An 18,786-nucleotide genomic window follows, 5' to 3' on the forward strand; every position below is an offset into this window, starting at 1 on the left:
TTACCAGTGGTGTGCCTAAGATAGCAGCAAGCATCTCCAACTGGTTATTTTTATAATTATTTCTGTGATTCCTGTCTCTTGCCCTCTCCTTTCAATCTATGTAAGGCAATCTGGAATTCCCACAGCTTTGTATGTCCTGACGGCCAGGCTGATAGGATTTACTTTTAATCCATGTAATCAGTTTTCCCCTACTTTAATTTTTAATTTTAACTTTTAATTTTTTTCAACCATTTTTTGATTTTCATTGTGATTTTGAAGTTGCAGATGTAACTGACAATCAGTAAAATCTTTGAAATAACCAATAAAATCTTTAAACTACCTATCCTTTCACTCAGCAGTTTCAAGGAATTTATCCAAAGGTATTAATCAGAAAATTGTACGAAGTCACATTTATGACATTGTTTAAAATGCAAAAGTGGTTATTTCTGGGTGTTGGGCTTATGGGTGTTTTTTACTTTTTGTTTTTTTTTGCTTATTTGTATTTTCTCATTTATCAACAGTGAATATATACTATTTATATAATAAAAAAGAATTTTTCTTTAGGCAGTAAGTATTAATAGACTTTCATGTGAATTTGAGGGTGAGTAAATTTATGGTATTAAGGTACTGTCTGCTGTTTTTTTTATAGGGAGAAGAAGCTGATGATGATGATATTTACAATGTTCTTTCTACATTAAAGCGGTTAACCTCTTTCCACAAGTATGTCATTTTATTTAAAGTAGATTTAATGAATAACCTATATTAGTCAACATAAAACAAACTGATTTTAATGTTTAACATCCATGTAACACTGGGAAATTTTAGAGAAATATTGAGATGTTGTGATGTTTTTATTATTCAGATTTCCTACAGATAAATTATGAGTTTTTATTATAATTTGATTACTTAAGGAGTAAGATTTATCATTCAGTGTAATGAATGTACACTGTACACTGTAAAAGTTTAAGATAATCAATATAATTAACAAATTAGATGGGCTTATTCTGCAAGCTAGAGTTTTTAAAGGTATAATTTTCAGTTGATAGCTCTTAGAAATCTTACTAAATAAAAATCACAGCTTTGGAGAAAGCCACAAAATTATTTCTGTAAGCTTTTTTTCCTGAATTGTCCTTGTTTGTCTAGTTTGTTTATTATTGTGTTCTTACTATGTAGACAGAACTGCTGGATTTGAATAAGGAAAAAAAGGCTCAGATCAATGAAATAGGTGTCATTTTCAAATTGTAATTTGCATATCCCTTGTAATGAAACATGCTTATCTTCTCCATAAAGAAAGGAAAATAAAGAACTTTGTTGTGAAAAAGCATGTTTAGGCGTAGCCCTTACTTTGATGAATACTTCAGATTTCAAAAGCAGTGTCTAAAATCTAAGCCTTTTCTGTATACACAAGTACATTTTTGGAATTCCATGGAGAAACAAACTCTTATTTGAAAAAATATTTTGACATCTGAAAATAAAAGTTGACAACCAGTGTCAAAACTCCTATTTAAGAAAATATTTTGACGTTTGAAAATAAAAATTGACAGTGAGTAATTGTGCTATTTTTAGTAGCAGAGCTCATGAGAATTTACACTGTCAGTGTTATCTCATTCAGAAGTCCTCAGCACATGTAAATAGCTACACTAAAGTTTTGGAACTGTGCCATATTTCCTTTACCCTGACTTTGTCTTTATTTATCTCCATCTCGTGAATACAAATCTCTTTTTCAAAAATATGCATGTATTTATACTTTGAAATTCTGAATGAATTTGTTTAAATGTGCTTTAAAACATACTAGAAAGAAAGAAATGGTAACCTTCACTTTAACATATGAAGTTTTATTGTTTTTGATTTCTTTTAATGAATTCCTAATATCAGCTTCCACTCTGTCTTTCTCTACCCGTCTCCCTCTTCTCTTCTCCCCCTCTCATTCCCCCCTTCCTTCTTTTTTTCTTTCTTTCTTTGTTTTTTTCTTCCTCTCCTTCTCCCTCTTTCTCTTTTTCTTTCTAAGTTTGAGGACTTGAACATTTCCTTATGGAACTTTTACAGTTCTACTAGAAAATGAAGTTACTTTATTCTTCCCCCCTTGAAACTGAGCTCAACAAATTTAAACCTTCCTCCACTCTAGAATAAAGTTAATGCATTTTTGTTTATTTTAGCGCTCATGATCTCACAAAATGGGATCTGTTTGGTAATTGCTACAGATTATTGAAGACTGGAATTGAACATGGAGCTATGCCAGAACAGGTAGGAGTTTATTGATATTCTTTCTGTGTCATTTTAGAAAGCTTTTCTGATATCGTGTAGGATTATCAAAAGCCTTTCATGGAACATAGTTGATAATTCTTAAACGCAGCCACTTCCTTTGAGAATTATTGCCATAGTGATTCAGTGTTACAGATAGATATATTATATCTTCAGATTTGAACAGAAAAGAATAGAAAAAGTTTGCTATAATGTAGCAAAAGTTTAATATTAATATTTAATTTTGACATAAACATTATGACTATTTTAGGGAAAATACCATTACTATAGTAGCAATTTCAAAACTTCATCAATTTAATATAATGAAAATTTCTGATCATGGCTGTATTTCGGGCACTGTTCTAGGTAATGATAATAGTAAGCCTTAGATATGGCTTAGTTTTTGTGGTGAATCATACTTACATAAGTTTGGAGGCCTTTAGCAGATTTTAGACTTTTTTGCATTCATATAAGTTGGAGTGAAAAGGGCAGGAATTCAACAAACTCTCTCCAGTCTGGAAGAGACTTGGAATAGTCAACTTAATTATCATACAGAGAATTAAGAATTTAATACTTCTGTATGAGAACTAACTTGTTACTTACTAATTAACAATTATAATTATTGCTAATTAACAGTAACAATCTGTTATTAAGAATTAGGAGTTATTTTATACATTGCAGACACTCATTCATGTAGACCAAAACACCAACCCCATAAGTTAGGTATAAGGTGGTGTTTAGGTGTGAGCTCATCCATTCCTGTTTTGGTAATATGGGATGCTTAGATGACACTTCATTATACTAAAGTAATCAATAGATATAACAAAATTATAATTTCATGTTAAAAGTTCATCATAGAAACAATGCTTTATTATTGCTATGATTAACTCTTAAATTGCCTTAATTCATGTCTTTGATCTATCCTTTGTAGCCGCTCTTAATAACAAATATCCCTGATTGTGTTAGGTGTTTTATTATAGTTTGTGGGAAAATGCTGAAAATTTGACCCCTTGTTTTTCTTCATTTATTGTTGACTCTTCAGCTTTGATCCTCTTTTCGTCTCAAACTTTTCAGTAGCCTAAATGCAATTCACTGATATTCTAAGCTGTGCTTCAGAGTTGAAAGGGAATGATAGAGTTAAGATAATCTTTTTTTTTGATTTTCACATTTTCCTCAAGAAGAGAATAAGAATAGCACTTCTCTGTTTTATCTGGAGATTATAACTATATCTAAATTTATTTTTAATTCTCCATACCATCATTTATTGTCTTAGACCTGACTTGTTACAGTCTCACAATGTTGTTCTGTGATTATGTTGGTTTTCTATTATTTATTTTTACTGCATATGCATTATCTACCCAATTTTATTTTAATTTCTTTGAGTAAGAGAGCATTTATGTGAGATTTGCTTTAACTTTGTTAACTTCTTAGACACACATTCTTTATTACTTTAAACATGTGTATGAAGTTTGAATACCTCACTACTAGATTGTACTCTTATTCATTTTAGCAATCAGAAATGATTTAGCATTTAGCACCTCTTAGAAACATCTTTAGATACCCAGTACTGAGACTCCAAAACCCGTATTCAGCCATTTCTTCATAGGACCATGCAAGCTTACTTTTTTAGATTCCAACTCTGTTCCTTTTAATTAGAATCCAAGAAAATACTCTTTCAGAGCAAGGATATCAAAGAACTGCCAAAATGTTTGCTGTTTGTTAACCCTCAGTTATGCTTGAACATTTTGAAGATACCTTAAAACTTTCTAGCTATTTAGGGGGAACTGTATTGTCCTTATATGCTTGACTGTTTGTTTTCCATGGTAACCATTTCAACTAGAAGTTTCACAGTCCCACTCTTCAGGATTAACTGAATTCTTTTTTCCTTCCTCTTTCTGTGATCTACCTTTTCTCATGTCAGTGCTATTTTAACGATTATAGTAGAATAGGTAAAACCAAAGTTTAAAAAATTTAGCTATTCTTAAAATACTTTTTTTAAAGTTGAATTATAGAAAAGTTTTAATCGAAAATTCAACTCTTATTTCCTTCAATTCATCAATTGTCAATAATTTTTCCCAGTTGTACTCTTACATGCTTGCGCGCCTCTCGCTCTCTCTCCCTTTCACTCTTCCTCCCCATATAATATTAATATGCATGTGTACAATAAGTATTAATAATATTTTTATAGCAATTTTCTCCAGCCCAGGATCCAAGCCATAATAGCACATTGTATTTCTTTTTTTTTAGAAAATTTTTTAAAATAAATTTATTTATTTATTTTTGGCTGTGTTTGGTCTTCGTTGCTGCACATGGGCTTTCTCAAGTTGGTGGCGAGCGGGGCCTGCTCTTCATTGAGGTGCACGGGCTTCTCACTGCAGTAACTAATCTTGTTGCAGAGCACAGGCTCTAGGCATGTGGGCTTCAGTAGTTGTGGCGCATGGGCTCCAGTAGTTGTGGTGCGTGGGCTCAGTAGTTGCGGCTCATGGGCTCTAGAGCACAGGCTCAGCAATTGTGGCACACGGGCTTAGTTGCTCCATGGCATGTGGAATCTTCCCAACCAGGGCTCGAACCCATGTCCCCTGCACTGGCAGGTGGATTCTTAACCACTGCACCACCAGGGAAGTCCCACATTGCATTTTTGTAATGTCTTTTTTTTGTTCTCCTTTAATCTGAATGGTTTTTCAGGCTTTGCCTTTCATGACATTGACATTTTGAAGAGTACAGACCAGTTATTTTATAGAATGTTCTCCATTTACTTTTGTCTGATCTACACGTTTAGATTGAGATTATGCATTCGTGGCAGGAATGCTACATAAATGATATTCTGCTTTCAGTGAATCACATCAGAAAGCACATGATGGCAGTTTGTTCAGTATTGTTGATAATTAATTTTGATCACTTTAGTAAGTAAGGTCTGCTGAGTATATCCCATGTAGAGTTACCATTTTCTTTTTTAATGAATAACTAATCTGTGGGAATATTCTTTTAAGACTGTGTAAATAATCCTGTTTCTTATCAAACTTTGACATAATAATTTGAGCATTCTTTTGCGATTTTGCCTGACTCGTTTATTATTATGATAGTCACAAAATGGTAACTGAAGTGGCGATTTCCTAACTCTGTCATTTATTTTATATTTATTTGTTGGCCCTCTGCTCTAAGGAAGAACTTTCCCTTCTCCCTTTGGTTATTTATGTATTTATTAATTTGTTTACCTTTTTAAATTTCAAATTTATTTTTTAAAATTTAGTGTCAGTGTGGACTCATGGGTTTCTGTTTTATTCCTGTTCTGTTCATCTGGTTAAAACAGTACTATTGTTATTCATTTTGGTGCTGAAATTGTTGCAGATTTAGCCAGGGAGAATTTCTTTCCAGCCTGTTCCTATGTGCTTTAAATATTTTTTTGAGCACTTCCATACTTTCTGGCACAAGAATATGTTCCAGAGTCTGTTTATGCCTACCCCTATGCTAATGAATTCTTAACCTATGGAAAATATAAAACTTACTGCAGTTCCCTAACACAATAGTCATTCGTTTGTAAAGAACCCACATTTCAGAATTTATTGTAGTATTTCTTCATACATTTTTTTGTAAAATGAAAGCAAAAAAATATTAAAATTCTCCTTATCCTGTTTTGTGGCCTTTGTGCCAATTTCCTATTGGTATATCTGTATATCTGTAAGTTTAAACCTTCTCTTAGGCAACATCTAAGAAAAATTAAATATTAAAATTCTGCTTCAATACATAGTTCCAAGAATATCTTTCCAGATTCTAAAAATTGAAAGCCAATAAAGAACAATTCATATATTATTTTGGTAAATATATGCTGTATAACAAAATAGTGTGATTAAACCCATAAAGAAGGAAATGTAATCATATCAGTAACTTTAGACCTATCAAGCCATCAATAATAGAAAATTTAAGTTTTGTACTTATTATGTACCAGGTACTATTTTAAGTCTTTATGTGCATACATTTCTTGAAGCCTCATGACAACCCTATAGAATATACATCGTTATTCTCATTTTATTGATTATGAAACTGAAACATAGAGATATTAAGTAACTTGCCTAAAGTCTCATAGCTGTTGGCGTACCCACTTTAACCAAGCTTTTAAATTATTTTCATTGTCTCTTCAAATTTTCTACTGCTAATTTGCTACTGCTCTTTATAGTATCCCATGCCTTCTGATGTTTGCCCCATGTCAAACTCTTATTATTTTGTATTTTTTCCAAACTTCTTTTGCACTGTATTGTTTCATTGGGAATTGTGGGGAGAGATTAGATGCTGGTACTTAACCTATCATTGTGAACTGGAAATCAACACATTTCTTTAGACGGAACATAATACAGGAGTTGTTTAATTTTAGTCCAGTTTTTGCTTATGATTATATTAAGGCTTATTTGTTACTAGCTTCAGTGTTTGTGCTTTTCTTCGCATTTACTCAAAATTATTACTGCAAACTCTGCTCTTTGCCACACTGATTCTTATTTTTTTAATTATTATACAGTAAAACTGACTTGTCTTCCTTCCTGTGTAAAGTTATGAATTTTAACATATGTATAGATTTACGTAGTCACCACCACAATCAGGATACAAAACAGTTTCATCATCCCCGAAACTTCTTCATATTATCCCTTTATAGTCATATGATTGAGCTACTTACAACTCCTGAAAACCACCCATCTGTTTTCCATCACTATAATTTTGTCTTTCTGAGATTTCCAAATAAATGGAATTGTACAGTATGTAAACCCTGAGCATAATGCCTTTGAGATTAATCCACGTTGTTGTGTGAGTCAGTAGTTGGTTTGTTTTTGCTGCTTAGTTGTATTCCATTGTGTAGATACACCACAGTTTGTTTTATTCATTCAACTGTTGAAAGATATTTGGGTTGTTTCCAGCTTTTGGCTATCACAATAAAAAGTGCTATGAATATTAGTATACAGTCTTTCGTTTGAACATAAATTTTCATTTCTCTAAAGTAAATGCCCAGGAGTATAATTGCTGGGTCTTATGATAAGTGTATGTTTAACTTCATTAGAAACTGCCAAACCATTTTCCAGAGTGGCTGTACCATTCTGCATTTCTTCCAGCAACGTATGAGAGTTCCAGTTGTTCTGCATCCTCATCAGCACTTGATATTGTCGATACTTTTTACTCTAGCCATCCAAGTAGATATGTAGTGGTGTTTCACTGTGCTTTTTAATATATATTTTCTTAATGCTAATGATGTTGAACATCTTTTCACGCACTTATTTACCAGGCTTATGCCTTTTTTGGTGAAACCATGTTGATTATTAATTTGTACCTAAAGGCTCTTTTTAAAAGGGAATATTAATGTCACTCATGTTAACCAAGTCTAAATATGATAAAAAGATCAGTTTTGGATATTAGAAGCAGACTAGTATTAAGTTTAGTTCACTCTTTTTTTTTTTTTTTTTTTTGCGGTACGTGGGCCTCTCACTGTTGGTGGCCTCTCCGGTTGCGGAGCACAGGCTCCGGACGCTCAGGCTCAGCGGCCATGGCTCACGGACCCAGCCGCTCCGCGGCATGTGGGATCCTCCCGGACCGGGGCACGAACCCGTGTCCCCTGCATCGGCAGGCGGACTGTCAACCACTGCGCCACCACGGAAGCCCTAGTTCACTCTTTTGTCATGTACTTGTGCACTAAAAAATTTGAGCCTCCTTCCCCTTAAAGTCTCTTGCAAACAGAAAAGTAAAAGAGCCTAAATTTATCCCAGTCATTATGTGGATTTTCAGAATTTTAAACATGTCCTATATGTGTAGATAACATATATCTGCACATGCATTTATTAGTTTCCTGTCAGGTTTTATCTTCAGGCAAATTCAGTTTTTCTAAACTTTAAACATTCTAAGAGTTTATCCCTTGGTCTTAACTTAGATGTAATAATACAGTTCATCTTCATTTTCAAGATATATCATTAGCTGTATGTTGAATGATTCTCATTGATTCAGTCTGCTAATCAAAGGTAGAGCTAACTCCTTTAAATAGATAAAAGTAATTATTAAGAAAAAAGGCTAATAAAAAATAATTTTTATGTTGGTTAAAGTAATGCTAACTGCTATAATAGATTAATCTCAATATCTCAGAGGCTTAACACAATAGAAATTTATTTCTCACTTACATAACATTAAGGCACAATTAAAGGAAGCAGCGTGTCACTGCACTGCCAAGTCATTCAGGGACCCATGGTCTCTTGGGTTATTGGTATCCTGCTGACGGATAGGGAAGGAGAAGATGGAGAAGGCAGTCCTGCTTCTTAAGTAATTTTTGCCCAGAAGTATGCAATATACATTACTGTGTCCTTCCAGGTACATCATTACCTTGTGGAAAAATGAGGTCAGAAGAGTAGGGTTGGAAGAAATTCTTAGTCATCAGACTAATAATTGGAATTATTTGAAGATCCTTTCCAGGGTCAGAGCAGTGTTAGTCAAGAAAAGGCAGAAGGACTGTGGTGCTAATAGGTTAGAATAATCTCTTTTGGCTTTTTTGTTGTTTTATTGCTTGTCCTTCTTGTTTTACATGTACTACAGAAAGATGAAGTTGCTAAATAAACGACTTTTGACGAGTTAGGATAACATTGCTAGTATAGGGGATAAAATCAATATGACTGATGTAAAGCCTGGAAGGAAGAGTTTTGAATTTTCTTTTGAAGTTTGATCAACTGTATTGTTATATAATTATACCTGTGAGAAAGCAAAATATTTCCCAGTCAATGAGAGTGAGCTTTTTATTTTAAAATAATACAGTGGAGCCCTTTTAAAGTAAATGTATGATGAATACCAGTATATTGAAAATTAAAATGGAGATGCTGTATTGGAAATAGGTATTGAAGTGACCAATCTCTCTCTTCTCTTATAACCACATCTAAGAAACTTGTGTGCACAACTTTGGAACACACTTTGAATAATTCCTAGTATATAGGTCATAGAAATGTAGAAGGAAAGGAAATGATATTTGTAATGATTAGGATAGATATAACCAAAATCAGGCAGTTCTTCAACATTACTTTTTTCCATATCTTAATTTCCCGTTGGTTAATGTTCATTTGTATATCACTCTTCTAGTAATTTAACAATGCAGATTGTTTCAAATTCAAGAAAAAGTTTTAAATCACACAAACCACTTTAGTACTTCTTAGTATAAAGTAAAGGTTATCACAAGGTGTCTCAGAACCCGAGGTGTACCATATTGAGTATCCCCTAAGTATAGTAAGATGATTTCTTTAACATTAATGTTCATAAGTTGACAGTGTTTCAGTAGTCTTGTTTCTGGCATTCTGACATGAATCAATCATTTAATTATCATGTTTAATAAAACCCTGACATCTCATTAGTTTTGTATGAAAAGCAGCACCACTCATCCCTCTAATTCTGATGAGTTATTTTCAGTGCTGAGTAGGTGCATTGGAGATATCTTTTACTTACGTGATCTGAAACCTGAAATTTTTAAAGTAAAACCAGCCAAAATTGTACTTCCTGAAGCATTCCACTTACTGATTTCTCTTTTGATTTATTCTCTACATTCTCTTGGGGTTTTTAGTTTATCAAGAGGAGAAAATAATAGAGACACTATAATAATGGAATATCATATTATCAGACATGCTTTATTGCAATAAAGATGTACCATGTATTCAAACAAAAATGTAGTAAAAGACCTATCCAAAATGAACTTCTCTTTTTTATTATGATTCTTAACCAGTGTTTATTTTCCTAAATTCTTCTATTTGTCTCTCTGAAAAATATGGATAAACATTTCACAGAACAGGAATTCAGGCCCAATAAAACATGAAAAGGTGCTCATCTCCATTGGTAATTAGAAAAATGTAAATTAATACCACATTAAGATACTACTCATACATAATAAAATCACCAGATTTAAAACATCTGATGATATCAAATGTTGGTAAAAACATGGAGCCGCAGGAACTGTCAGACTATTAGATACAGCCACTGTGGACAAAAATTTGGTACTATTTACTGTAAAGTTAAATATACACATACTATATGACCCAGCAATCCTGTTCCCAGAGCAGTGATTCTCAAAGTGTGGTCCAGGGAGCTTGGGGGAATTTCCAGGGCAGGCTCATAAGGTCATACTATTTTCATAATAAGAGGAAGATGTCTTTTGCTTTCTCTCACAAACGTAAATTGGAGTATTGGTGTCATATCAAAGAATAGCCACATTTTTCTACAAAGACTAATCTGTGACACAGTATTTTCTTCATATACTTCAATCATTGTTTTGTATATGTTTTATGCACATTTCTGTATGTGTTGTATTTTATATTAAAAATTCTTTAAAGCAAAATAAGTAATCATTTAGGTATAAAATTTGGATAAAAACAATTTCTTCAGTCTCCCCTTAAAAATCTGACTGAGCAAAGTATTCTGACAGTGCAGTTTTGTTTAAAGTGTAGTATCATTTGGGTCCATATTTATCGAGATACATTATATCTTTATTCTCTAGACTGATATGTTGGTTTTGTCTTTTTTTAACTATTATTTTATACATTCTCATTAATTCTACAAATATTTGAACTTGAAACCTTATTGTAAGATAAAAACTATGATAAATATTGTTCTCTTAATATTGTACAAACGTAAATTATGTCTCATTTGTTTGAATTTTTTATTTGATACAGATAGTCGTACAGGCACTGCAGTGTTCCCATTACTCGATTCTTTGGCAGTTGGTGAAAATTACTGATGGTTCTCCTTCCAAAGTAAGTAAGAGTTTCTGTAGGCAGAAGGGGTACTATTAAAGCAAAATAACTTTGCTTAACTCATTATTTAATAATTTATTTTTATCAGTTATTGTAATAAATTATAATTTTAATAAAATATATAATAATGTTATCAATTATTGCTTTATCCTGTATATATATTTTACCTCTTTGGAAGACAAACAGTTTTTCGAGCAATAGACACAGAGTTATATGTGTATACAAAGTTTAAATTCTTATAAGAGGTAACTGTTGTTGAAACCACAAGAGCTCTGATAGGCGACATGCTATAAAAAAGAGGATAATATTGAAAGACAAAAGTATGTAGCTTTCAGTTCTGCAATTTTGGCACCTTGGGGCCCAAACTAAAGAATACTTTTTTTTTTTTAAGTTTACATTGTTGGATAAAATTTTTTTTTTTAATTTTTAATCTACACGTGACCATGCAAAACAAAAGGGAAAATACAAACCAGAAGTTAAGTGAAACTAGAATCCAAGAGAGTTAAGCATAGTACTAAAGCCTACTTAACCTTGAGGATATTTTCTAATCTAGGCGAATCCCAAGGCCCTCTCGAGGAGGAAAGTCTAATAGGTAGCATGTCTCCTTGATAAATTTGGGATCCTAAAGAGCTATACCAGCATGAGGGTAAATTAGAAATAAATCCATACCAGTTCCATTCATGGGGGAATATAAGGGAAACAGCCTGTCTTAAAATTTGTCATTAATTAAAGGGGGGAAAATAGGTCACCCATGAAAGTTTATAACCATGAGCTGTCACATAGGTTTGCACCCTAATTCCATACTATTTCTGTGGTCCATTAGAAAAAAAAAAAAACAAACAGAAAAACAAAATAAGATTTTGATTTAAAATGTTCTGTAGTGGTAGTATTCCCAAGCAACCTAAGACAATCAAATATAAATCCTTTCTGAAGGAACTTGCCTCAAAGAGTTTTCTACAAAGTTTTAAGAAAAATGAGCTCACGGCAAAAAAAAAAAAAAAAAAAAAAACACTACTAAAAAGAAAATTAGAAACCATGAAGAGAATCAGACTAAAAAAGTATTTTATACATTGGAATTATCTGACTTAAATATAAAACAAATATGTTTCAATTGTTTTATGAAATCAAAGAGTCTTGAATATATGAGTAAAGAGCAAACACTTGATAAAGAACCAAATAAAAATACTATGATGTTTACATATCCTCAGCTTAACAAAACACAAGCTATTCAACCAGTAAAGAATGTAAATAATACATTTTCATATATAAACAACTGCTTGATATGGAGCGTTCTTTTCTCGGAGAAAGAATTTCTTTTTGTCCTTTCCTATGAATAATTTGAGGATTTCTTTGCCTTTGGAAGTAATTGGGGTTTTTTTTCTATTTTATTAACAGTTTCAGTCTTGAAAAACAAAACCACTTTAAAACTATATTACAGTTTCATATTTTTTTAATGTTATTTTATATGGTAAGATTAAAGGAGATTGAATATATGTAAGTTCAAATTTGAAAGCAAGAGTTTATATATTATACACAATTACTTTTATTCTGATTTTTTCACCTGGTTGACTTTTATATTGGTTTTCTCCACTGATATCATTTTGGTTATCTGAGTTATTTGTATTTTAACTGAATGTTGATGACTACATTTTAGTAAATTTGGAATATACACTAACCTAAAACTTTAGCATAATTAGTGGTTATTTCCTCCATTTAATTTAAATTTTGTCCTTTTACAACTATGTTCCATAATTAGAGTGAGAATCTCTATTCTTGGACCTACTTCTTTGAATATTTTCTATTTTTTTAATCCTGTTACAGCAGAATTATTTTGAGATTCCTTGCCTTTCTGTTTAATTTTCATCTGATACATTCTCCTAATAAAAATAACTTCCTTTTTGTCATTAATCATTCTGCAGATTTTGTTGTTGTCATTGCCACAGTGGCAATGCAGATTTTGCAGGCAACACTGATTTTCTTCATTCCAGAAAGAATGCCATAGCATCTTTTAGGTGCTTTATTGTTCAGTTGATTTCCATTTGTAGTTTTGTGTGCATTTATATCACATGTGAACTTCTCCTTACTTAGGTGTCTCTCAAGTTGTTTCTTCTCACTTTGAAGTTGTTGATAATTTTTGTAAACCAAAGTATATTTAGTAATCGTGTATCAGTTGCATCTATAGTTTAAAAGTGGTTGTCTCAAAGAGATAATCTTGAAAAACATGAATCTTCAGAATACATGCAAACTTGAAAAATTAATCTTTCGTTGCTAATATTCCTCCTTTTAAAATAATTATTTCAATGATTCTTACTTATAATAATCACAAGATCAGGAATTGCCAAACTTTCTAATCCCCTATATGATATAGGATATCTCTGAAAATGTAAGAGCCACATACATCAGCTTTGTACACATGTAATCTATATTATTAACATCCCACTTGATAAGATATCAACTTCCTAAGTATCGTCTCAGCCACATCATTAACTTGTGTAAATAACCTTTAGGGAAGTCACTTAAATAATTTTAAAATAGATAATTTATATCAAAGCATTTTATCAGTTGTAAAGGGCTTTCCAGGTACTAATAACAAGTGAAAAATCACTTATCTGTGTCTCAGGTTACATTTTATGAAATTTAAAGTTGTATTGGGCCAATTCTTTCTAGCTCTAGAATTCTGCAGTCTATGCTAAGGTTAACAATAACTGCTATACTGAAGATGTCTGGATAAATATACAAGAATCTTAACAGTGGTTACCTCTGGGAAATAGAAATTCTTTGGGGGCAAGCATACGAAGGAAAGAAATTTACTTTTCCCTTTATACCTTTTGATACTTTTTGAGGGATTGTTTTTGTTGTTGATATTTAAAGTGAATATTAATATCACAAAAATTAATTTTTAAAAACTACTACTACAAAAACGTCTTGATTCTCCATCTTCTAATCATAGGTTTTGGTTTATCACATATAACTCATTGAGTTGTTGGGCCTGAATGAATACTAGAAAAGTGCTTAGTATGTTCTGTATCTTATTTGGTGTAGCAGCATTCTTCTGTTGTTTGTAAATGTAATATTAGAGCTATAAAGGAATTTGGAAATAACTTGATGAAACCTGTTTGTTTTAGGTAAGGCCTAAAAGGGGACATTGTTATTTTTACCTTGTTGATATTTTACGTTTTGTTAATCACTTTAAATGCTCTAATTTAATTAAATCTGCTTAATAATCCTATAAAGTGGATGTTATAATCCCATTTTACAGATAAGGAACCTTATACTTAACAAAAATTGAGACATCTAAAATCACAGACTTACAGCACAAGTCTTTTGAATCTCAATCCTAGTGTCTTTCTGTTAGTACTCTTTAAAATCTTGTATTGTGAAGCTTTTAATACAACTACGTTTAGAGTTTTGTTGGTGGTGTTTTTTTAAAAACAGATTTTCTACGGACACTGGTTGACTCCTCACTGAACACAAACTAGCAATATCAGTTATCAGTTAGTTGGGTATCGAAAAATTATGTCACATGGCAGTTTTCTTTCATCATTCTGTATCCCTAAAGGTATTTAAATGAGAAGTTACTGTGATTTTAAATGGCTGAGTTTGTAATGTCAGTGGCTTAGTTAAAGTATATGGAAGACTTTGCTAATGATGCACCTGAAATTCTCTATCCTTTTTTTCCCTTTGTTTCCTGAAATTTAAATGTAATACAGCAGACCCTTGGGGTCTATATATTTAACATTTGTAATATTGATTTTGTAGAGACAACTTGAAAGTCTTATCACATGAATTAATTTTGTTTTTTTGTTGTGGAATAATTATGTTAATATAGAATGAGCCATTTATCTAGTGAGGGAGCTGGCCACCTGACTGCTCTGTTTTTCTCTACTCATTGTTACATTTATAGAAATTCATTTAAATCTCTGAAGAGGTCACTTACATTTTTAATTAATAAATTATGCTTATTTGTTTTTGGTGTAAAGTATAAGGTAGAATGGTTTTCTTAAATTTGAGCTTTCTTACTTGAGTATGTGTTCATTGTAAAGACTATATACATAAAATAAAATTTCCAAATCTTACCACCTGTGGATAACCACTGTTAATATTTTGGTGTATTTTCTTTTAGTACTTTTTCTTACATATTTTTCAGTCTTACTGAGATCATGATGTATTTATAATTTTGTCTCCTCTTCAATTAACATAACATTTTCTTCATTTATTAAATGTTTATAGATAATATTTTTAATGTATGCATGGTAGTCCCTAGTGTAGCTATACCATAATTTATTTTACCACTCTCCTCTCTTGGATATTTAGGTTGTTTAAACATTTTAACTAATAAAATTAATTTTGTGGTGGACATTCTGGTGCAAAAGCTTGTTCTGTGTTTTGCATTGTTACATCTTATATTCTTAGAAATGGGATTGCTTGATCAAAGACTGTACATACTTTTAAGGCTTAATACATATTGCTAAATTGCTCTTTAGAGAGTACTTTCTAAAATTTATTTTTCTTCCCTATTGTCATGAACACTGTCATTCAGGGGATTATGAATGGTAGTTATATTTGAAGTTTAAATTCAAATTATAATTTAACTCAACAGTAAGCAGTATTCTATAAATTGAGTATATGAGATGACTGTATCAAGAACAGGATTAGATCTTTATTTGAAATGGAAGTGCACTGGGTTTCACCAATGGGTATTTCCTCTGTTCCCCTAATTTCCAGAGTTGAAGCTCTTTGGCAGTCTCACAGGTCATGCTCAGTATACTTTGCTCCGGTGCCCCCTAGTGCTGGTCCTGTAGAAGCAGCCTTCCGTTTCTCTTCTCTGTAGCAGAAAACATCCTTCTTCCTTCAGCTCCTTCTGGACATATACAAAGACATTTAAAGAGCCAGGTAAATAAGAGTTAGGGCTAAACTAATGCCCCTATTGCCTTTTTTGGCCTGGGGATCTAGAATTTATCCTCAATTTTTTTTCCTCCTGGGAGGAGCTGTCCTACTCTCTGTAGTCCTAAATTTGTAGTGCTCTCTACCTTACCCTGCATGTTTCTATTCTAGACAGCAGTGGGAATGGCCTGGGGCAAACATCCCTGCATTCTGAACCCAGGCCTTATCCCTAAGTCTTTAAATTAAAGAAAGTCTGCACCCCCCAGAGAGCTACAAGTGAAATTATTATTGAGGAGTATAGCATGTTTACTGTGAAATTTGGTCCTCCGTTACCCTCTTGACTAAAGGTTCTCCTCTGCAAATTTCAACTTGTTTACCTCCAAACAAACTGGGGAAAGGAGAAGTTTAGGGTGAACATGGGACTGGTGGTGGCCAAGCCCCATGAAGAGACATGTTTAACCTTGCTGTGTATAAAAATCTACAGGCTGCTTTCTAGACCTCTTCCTCTCCCCTTCCCAGTCCTTTAGAATAGCAATGAATAAGAAAAGAGATAGCTCACTCAGGTCCTTCCCCCAAATTCCTATAGTAACAAAACATAGATAGTACCTCTCCATCTGCAGAGTTAACTGCTTTGAAGGGGAAGGGAATGGGGCCAAGAGTTGGAAATAATAGCTATCCCTCTAGGAATGAATTTTTAGTAGTTTATAACCATTTTACTTCATTCTTTTCTAGATCTTTTCCCCCTACCTTTTATTTCTTGAGAAGACTATCCTCACTAACTATCGAGTTAATTTTAAGCATTTCTTTTTGATTGGTCCATGACTTCAGAGTCATTCTTTGATAGCTTTGTTTCTATTAATATATCCTATCTCAAGTGCCTGATTGACTGGTCTAGGAAAGTTAGGAGAGAAAGATCCAGGACTTGTTTTCTATTCATTTCTTGTTCAGCTCTCAGAATGTTCTTTTTTTAAAATCTGGAATACATAAGTAGATGGCTGTTTATACTGAACTCTGAACTTGTCCAAAGTTTTATCCAACTCTTAACATTCTAAAAACCTGTGGAAGTCAGAAGTAAATATATTCAACTTAAAAGAGAACTTACGAGTCACGATTCCAACATTCTATCGAGAATTCTATGCTGTGTTTGCAACCCTATTCCTGGGCCTCTACTTTTGGAGCTTTCTACCTGGTAAGGAATACCTTCCCACCCCTTGAAGGACAGCATAAGGCTTCCTCAGCTTCCCTAACCTGTCCAGTTGGATGCTGTTTTTACTTACACAGGGACGGTGATCTTTAAAGTACCACTTTATAAATATTCTTAACTCCTAAGATATTTAATACCTCAGAATCTAAGTAATGAGCCAGGACTGAGACGATCTTTTCTAAATAACAATTATTATAATGTAAAAATGTGTTTTAACTGAGTTTATTAGAGGCCTAAAGCAACATTAAGAATATTTAAATGAAACATTAACACTTCCCACTTTTCAGTACAGAGATTGGAGATCTTTCTCCACCAAAATTAATGATAAAAGTTTATTTTCCTGTCAGGCCTTTTATTTGAGTAAAAGGAAATAAGTGTTTTAACCTAGTTAATATTCCCTGATAAAGTAATGCCTTTTCCTTTCCACAGTAGGTTTTTAATTTTGAAATTTTTTTTTTCCAGTGGTCATTCCGTAATTACTAGGTATTTGTTTAAACGACTTATTGTTGCTCACCTAATTTATATACATAAGAAGCTCCCAGTTTATAAACAGGATATATTTCCAGCAATTTTGTGTTGGAGCATGGTCTTTGGAGTTAAATCCGAGTTTGAATTTTGACTCCATTTCTTACCACCTATGACAAAGGTATGCAAGTTACTTCACATTTGAACTTCAGTTTCCTAATATGTGATATTCACTGCTGGATAGGGTTGTTGGGAAGATTAAAAGAAATGTTTCAGTCAACAATAATTGTTGTTTTGATGGCATTAAATTGCAGTCCTAGTTCTGTGCTTTCCTAATCTTCTCCCCTGCCAAAACCAAAAATTAATACTAAATGAACTATTATATAAGGTTACGGGAGCATGTAAACATGCTCAGTATCTACTGTAGGTTTGGAATATAGCATGGTAGATTTTGTCCTCCATCTGTGTTTTGAAAATCTGGGAATTCAAATCTCTCGCTTTGGTCCTAACAGTCACTACTTTTCCCCTGTTCCTCTGACTCCTCCTTTAGCTTCTTCATCTTTGTACACCACAGAAAAGAGAAATCAGAAGATGTTTTGGAACTACAGTAGGCAGCTTAAGGGTTCCTGGATCATAAGTGGATTAGCCTTTGAGGCAATGGCAGGAGTCAAGCAGGTGGGGATTCAGATCGCCAAGAACAGCAACAACATTGAAAACTAGGTATTACATTTGGGGTTTAAAAATCCAGTAGTTATTTTACTGTGTATTAACAAGAGTGGCACACTCACTCCTTAGCCTCAAAAGAGAAGCTAGTAGCAGTTATTCATATAAGAAAGCAATTTCAAAGATATTCCATAAGGTTTACCCTACCACAATGGTGACACCGATGCATCCCAAGTGAATGAATTTAGTTACATGTGTTTCTATCATATTTACTATGATAGAATGACTTAGTTGAGCTGAAAAATAATTAAATGAGCCTCGTTATATGTTAGTAATGATGCTAAGTACAGATAAGCATAACACAGTTTATACCTCCAAAGAGCTTTATAGCCCAATACAGACTGGACAAACTGTATAGCCCATGGGCCAAATCTGGCCAGACACCTGTTTTTGTAAATAAAGTTCTAATGGAACACAGTAATGCTCATTCATTTATGTACTGACTAGGGCTGCTTTCTTGCTCCAGTGGCAGAGTTAAGTAGTTCGAACAGAGACATTATGACCCACAAAGCCTAAAATATTTACTATCTGACCCTTTAT

The 18,786-nt window shown here is 32.8% G+C and overlaps 1 protein-coding gene across 2 annotated transcripts in view; it reads left to right on the forward strand.

The window, feature by feature from the left end:
* Positions 1–18,786, forward strand: part of STAG1 (STAG1 cohesin complex component) — a gene marked incomplete at its 3' end in the record, with an annotated part of 421,944 nt that overhangs the window by 370,968 nt on the left and 32,190 nt on the right. For both annotated transcript variants that reach the window (XM_082655685.1, XM_082655684.1), the window contains exons 20-22: positions 629–699; positions 2,136–2,223; positions 10,890–10,970. In XM_082655685.1, the coding sequence (XP_082511811.1) occupies positions 629–699; positions 2,136–2,223; positions 10,890–10,970 (240 nt within the window). The remainder of the gene's footprint in view (positions 1–628; positions 700–2,135; positions 2,224–10,889; positions 10,971–18,786) is intronic.

Source organism: Grampus griseus (genome assembly GCF_964374135.1).
Source record: "Grampus griseus genome assembly, chromosome: 5".
NCBI classification, from domain to species: Eukaryota; Metazoa; Chordata; class Mammalia; order Artiodactyla; family Delphinidae; genus Grampus; species Grampus griseus.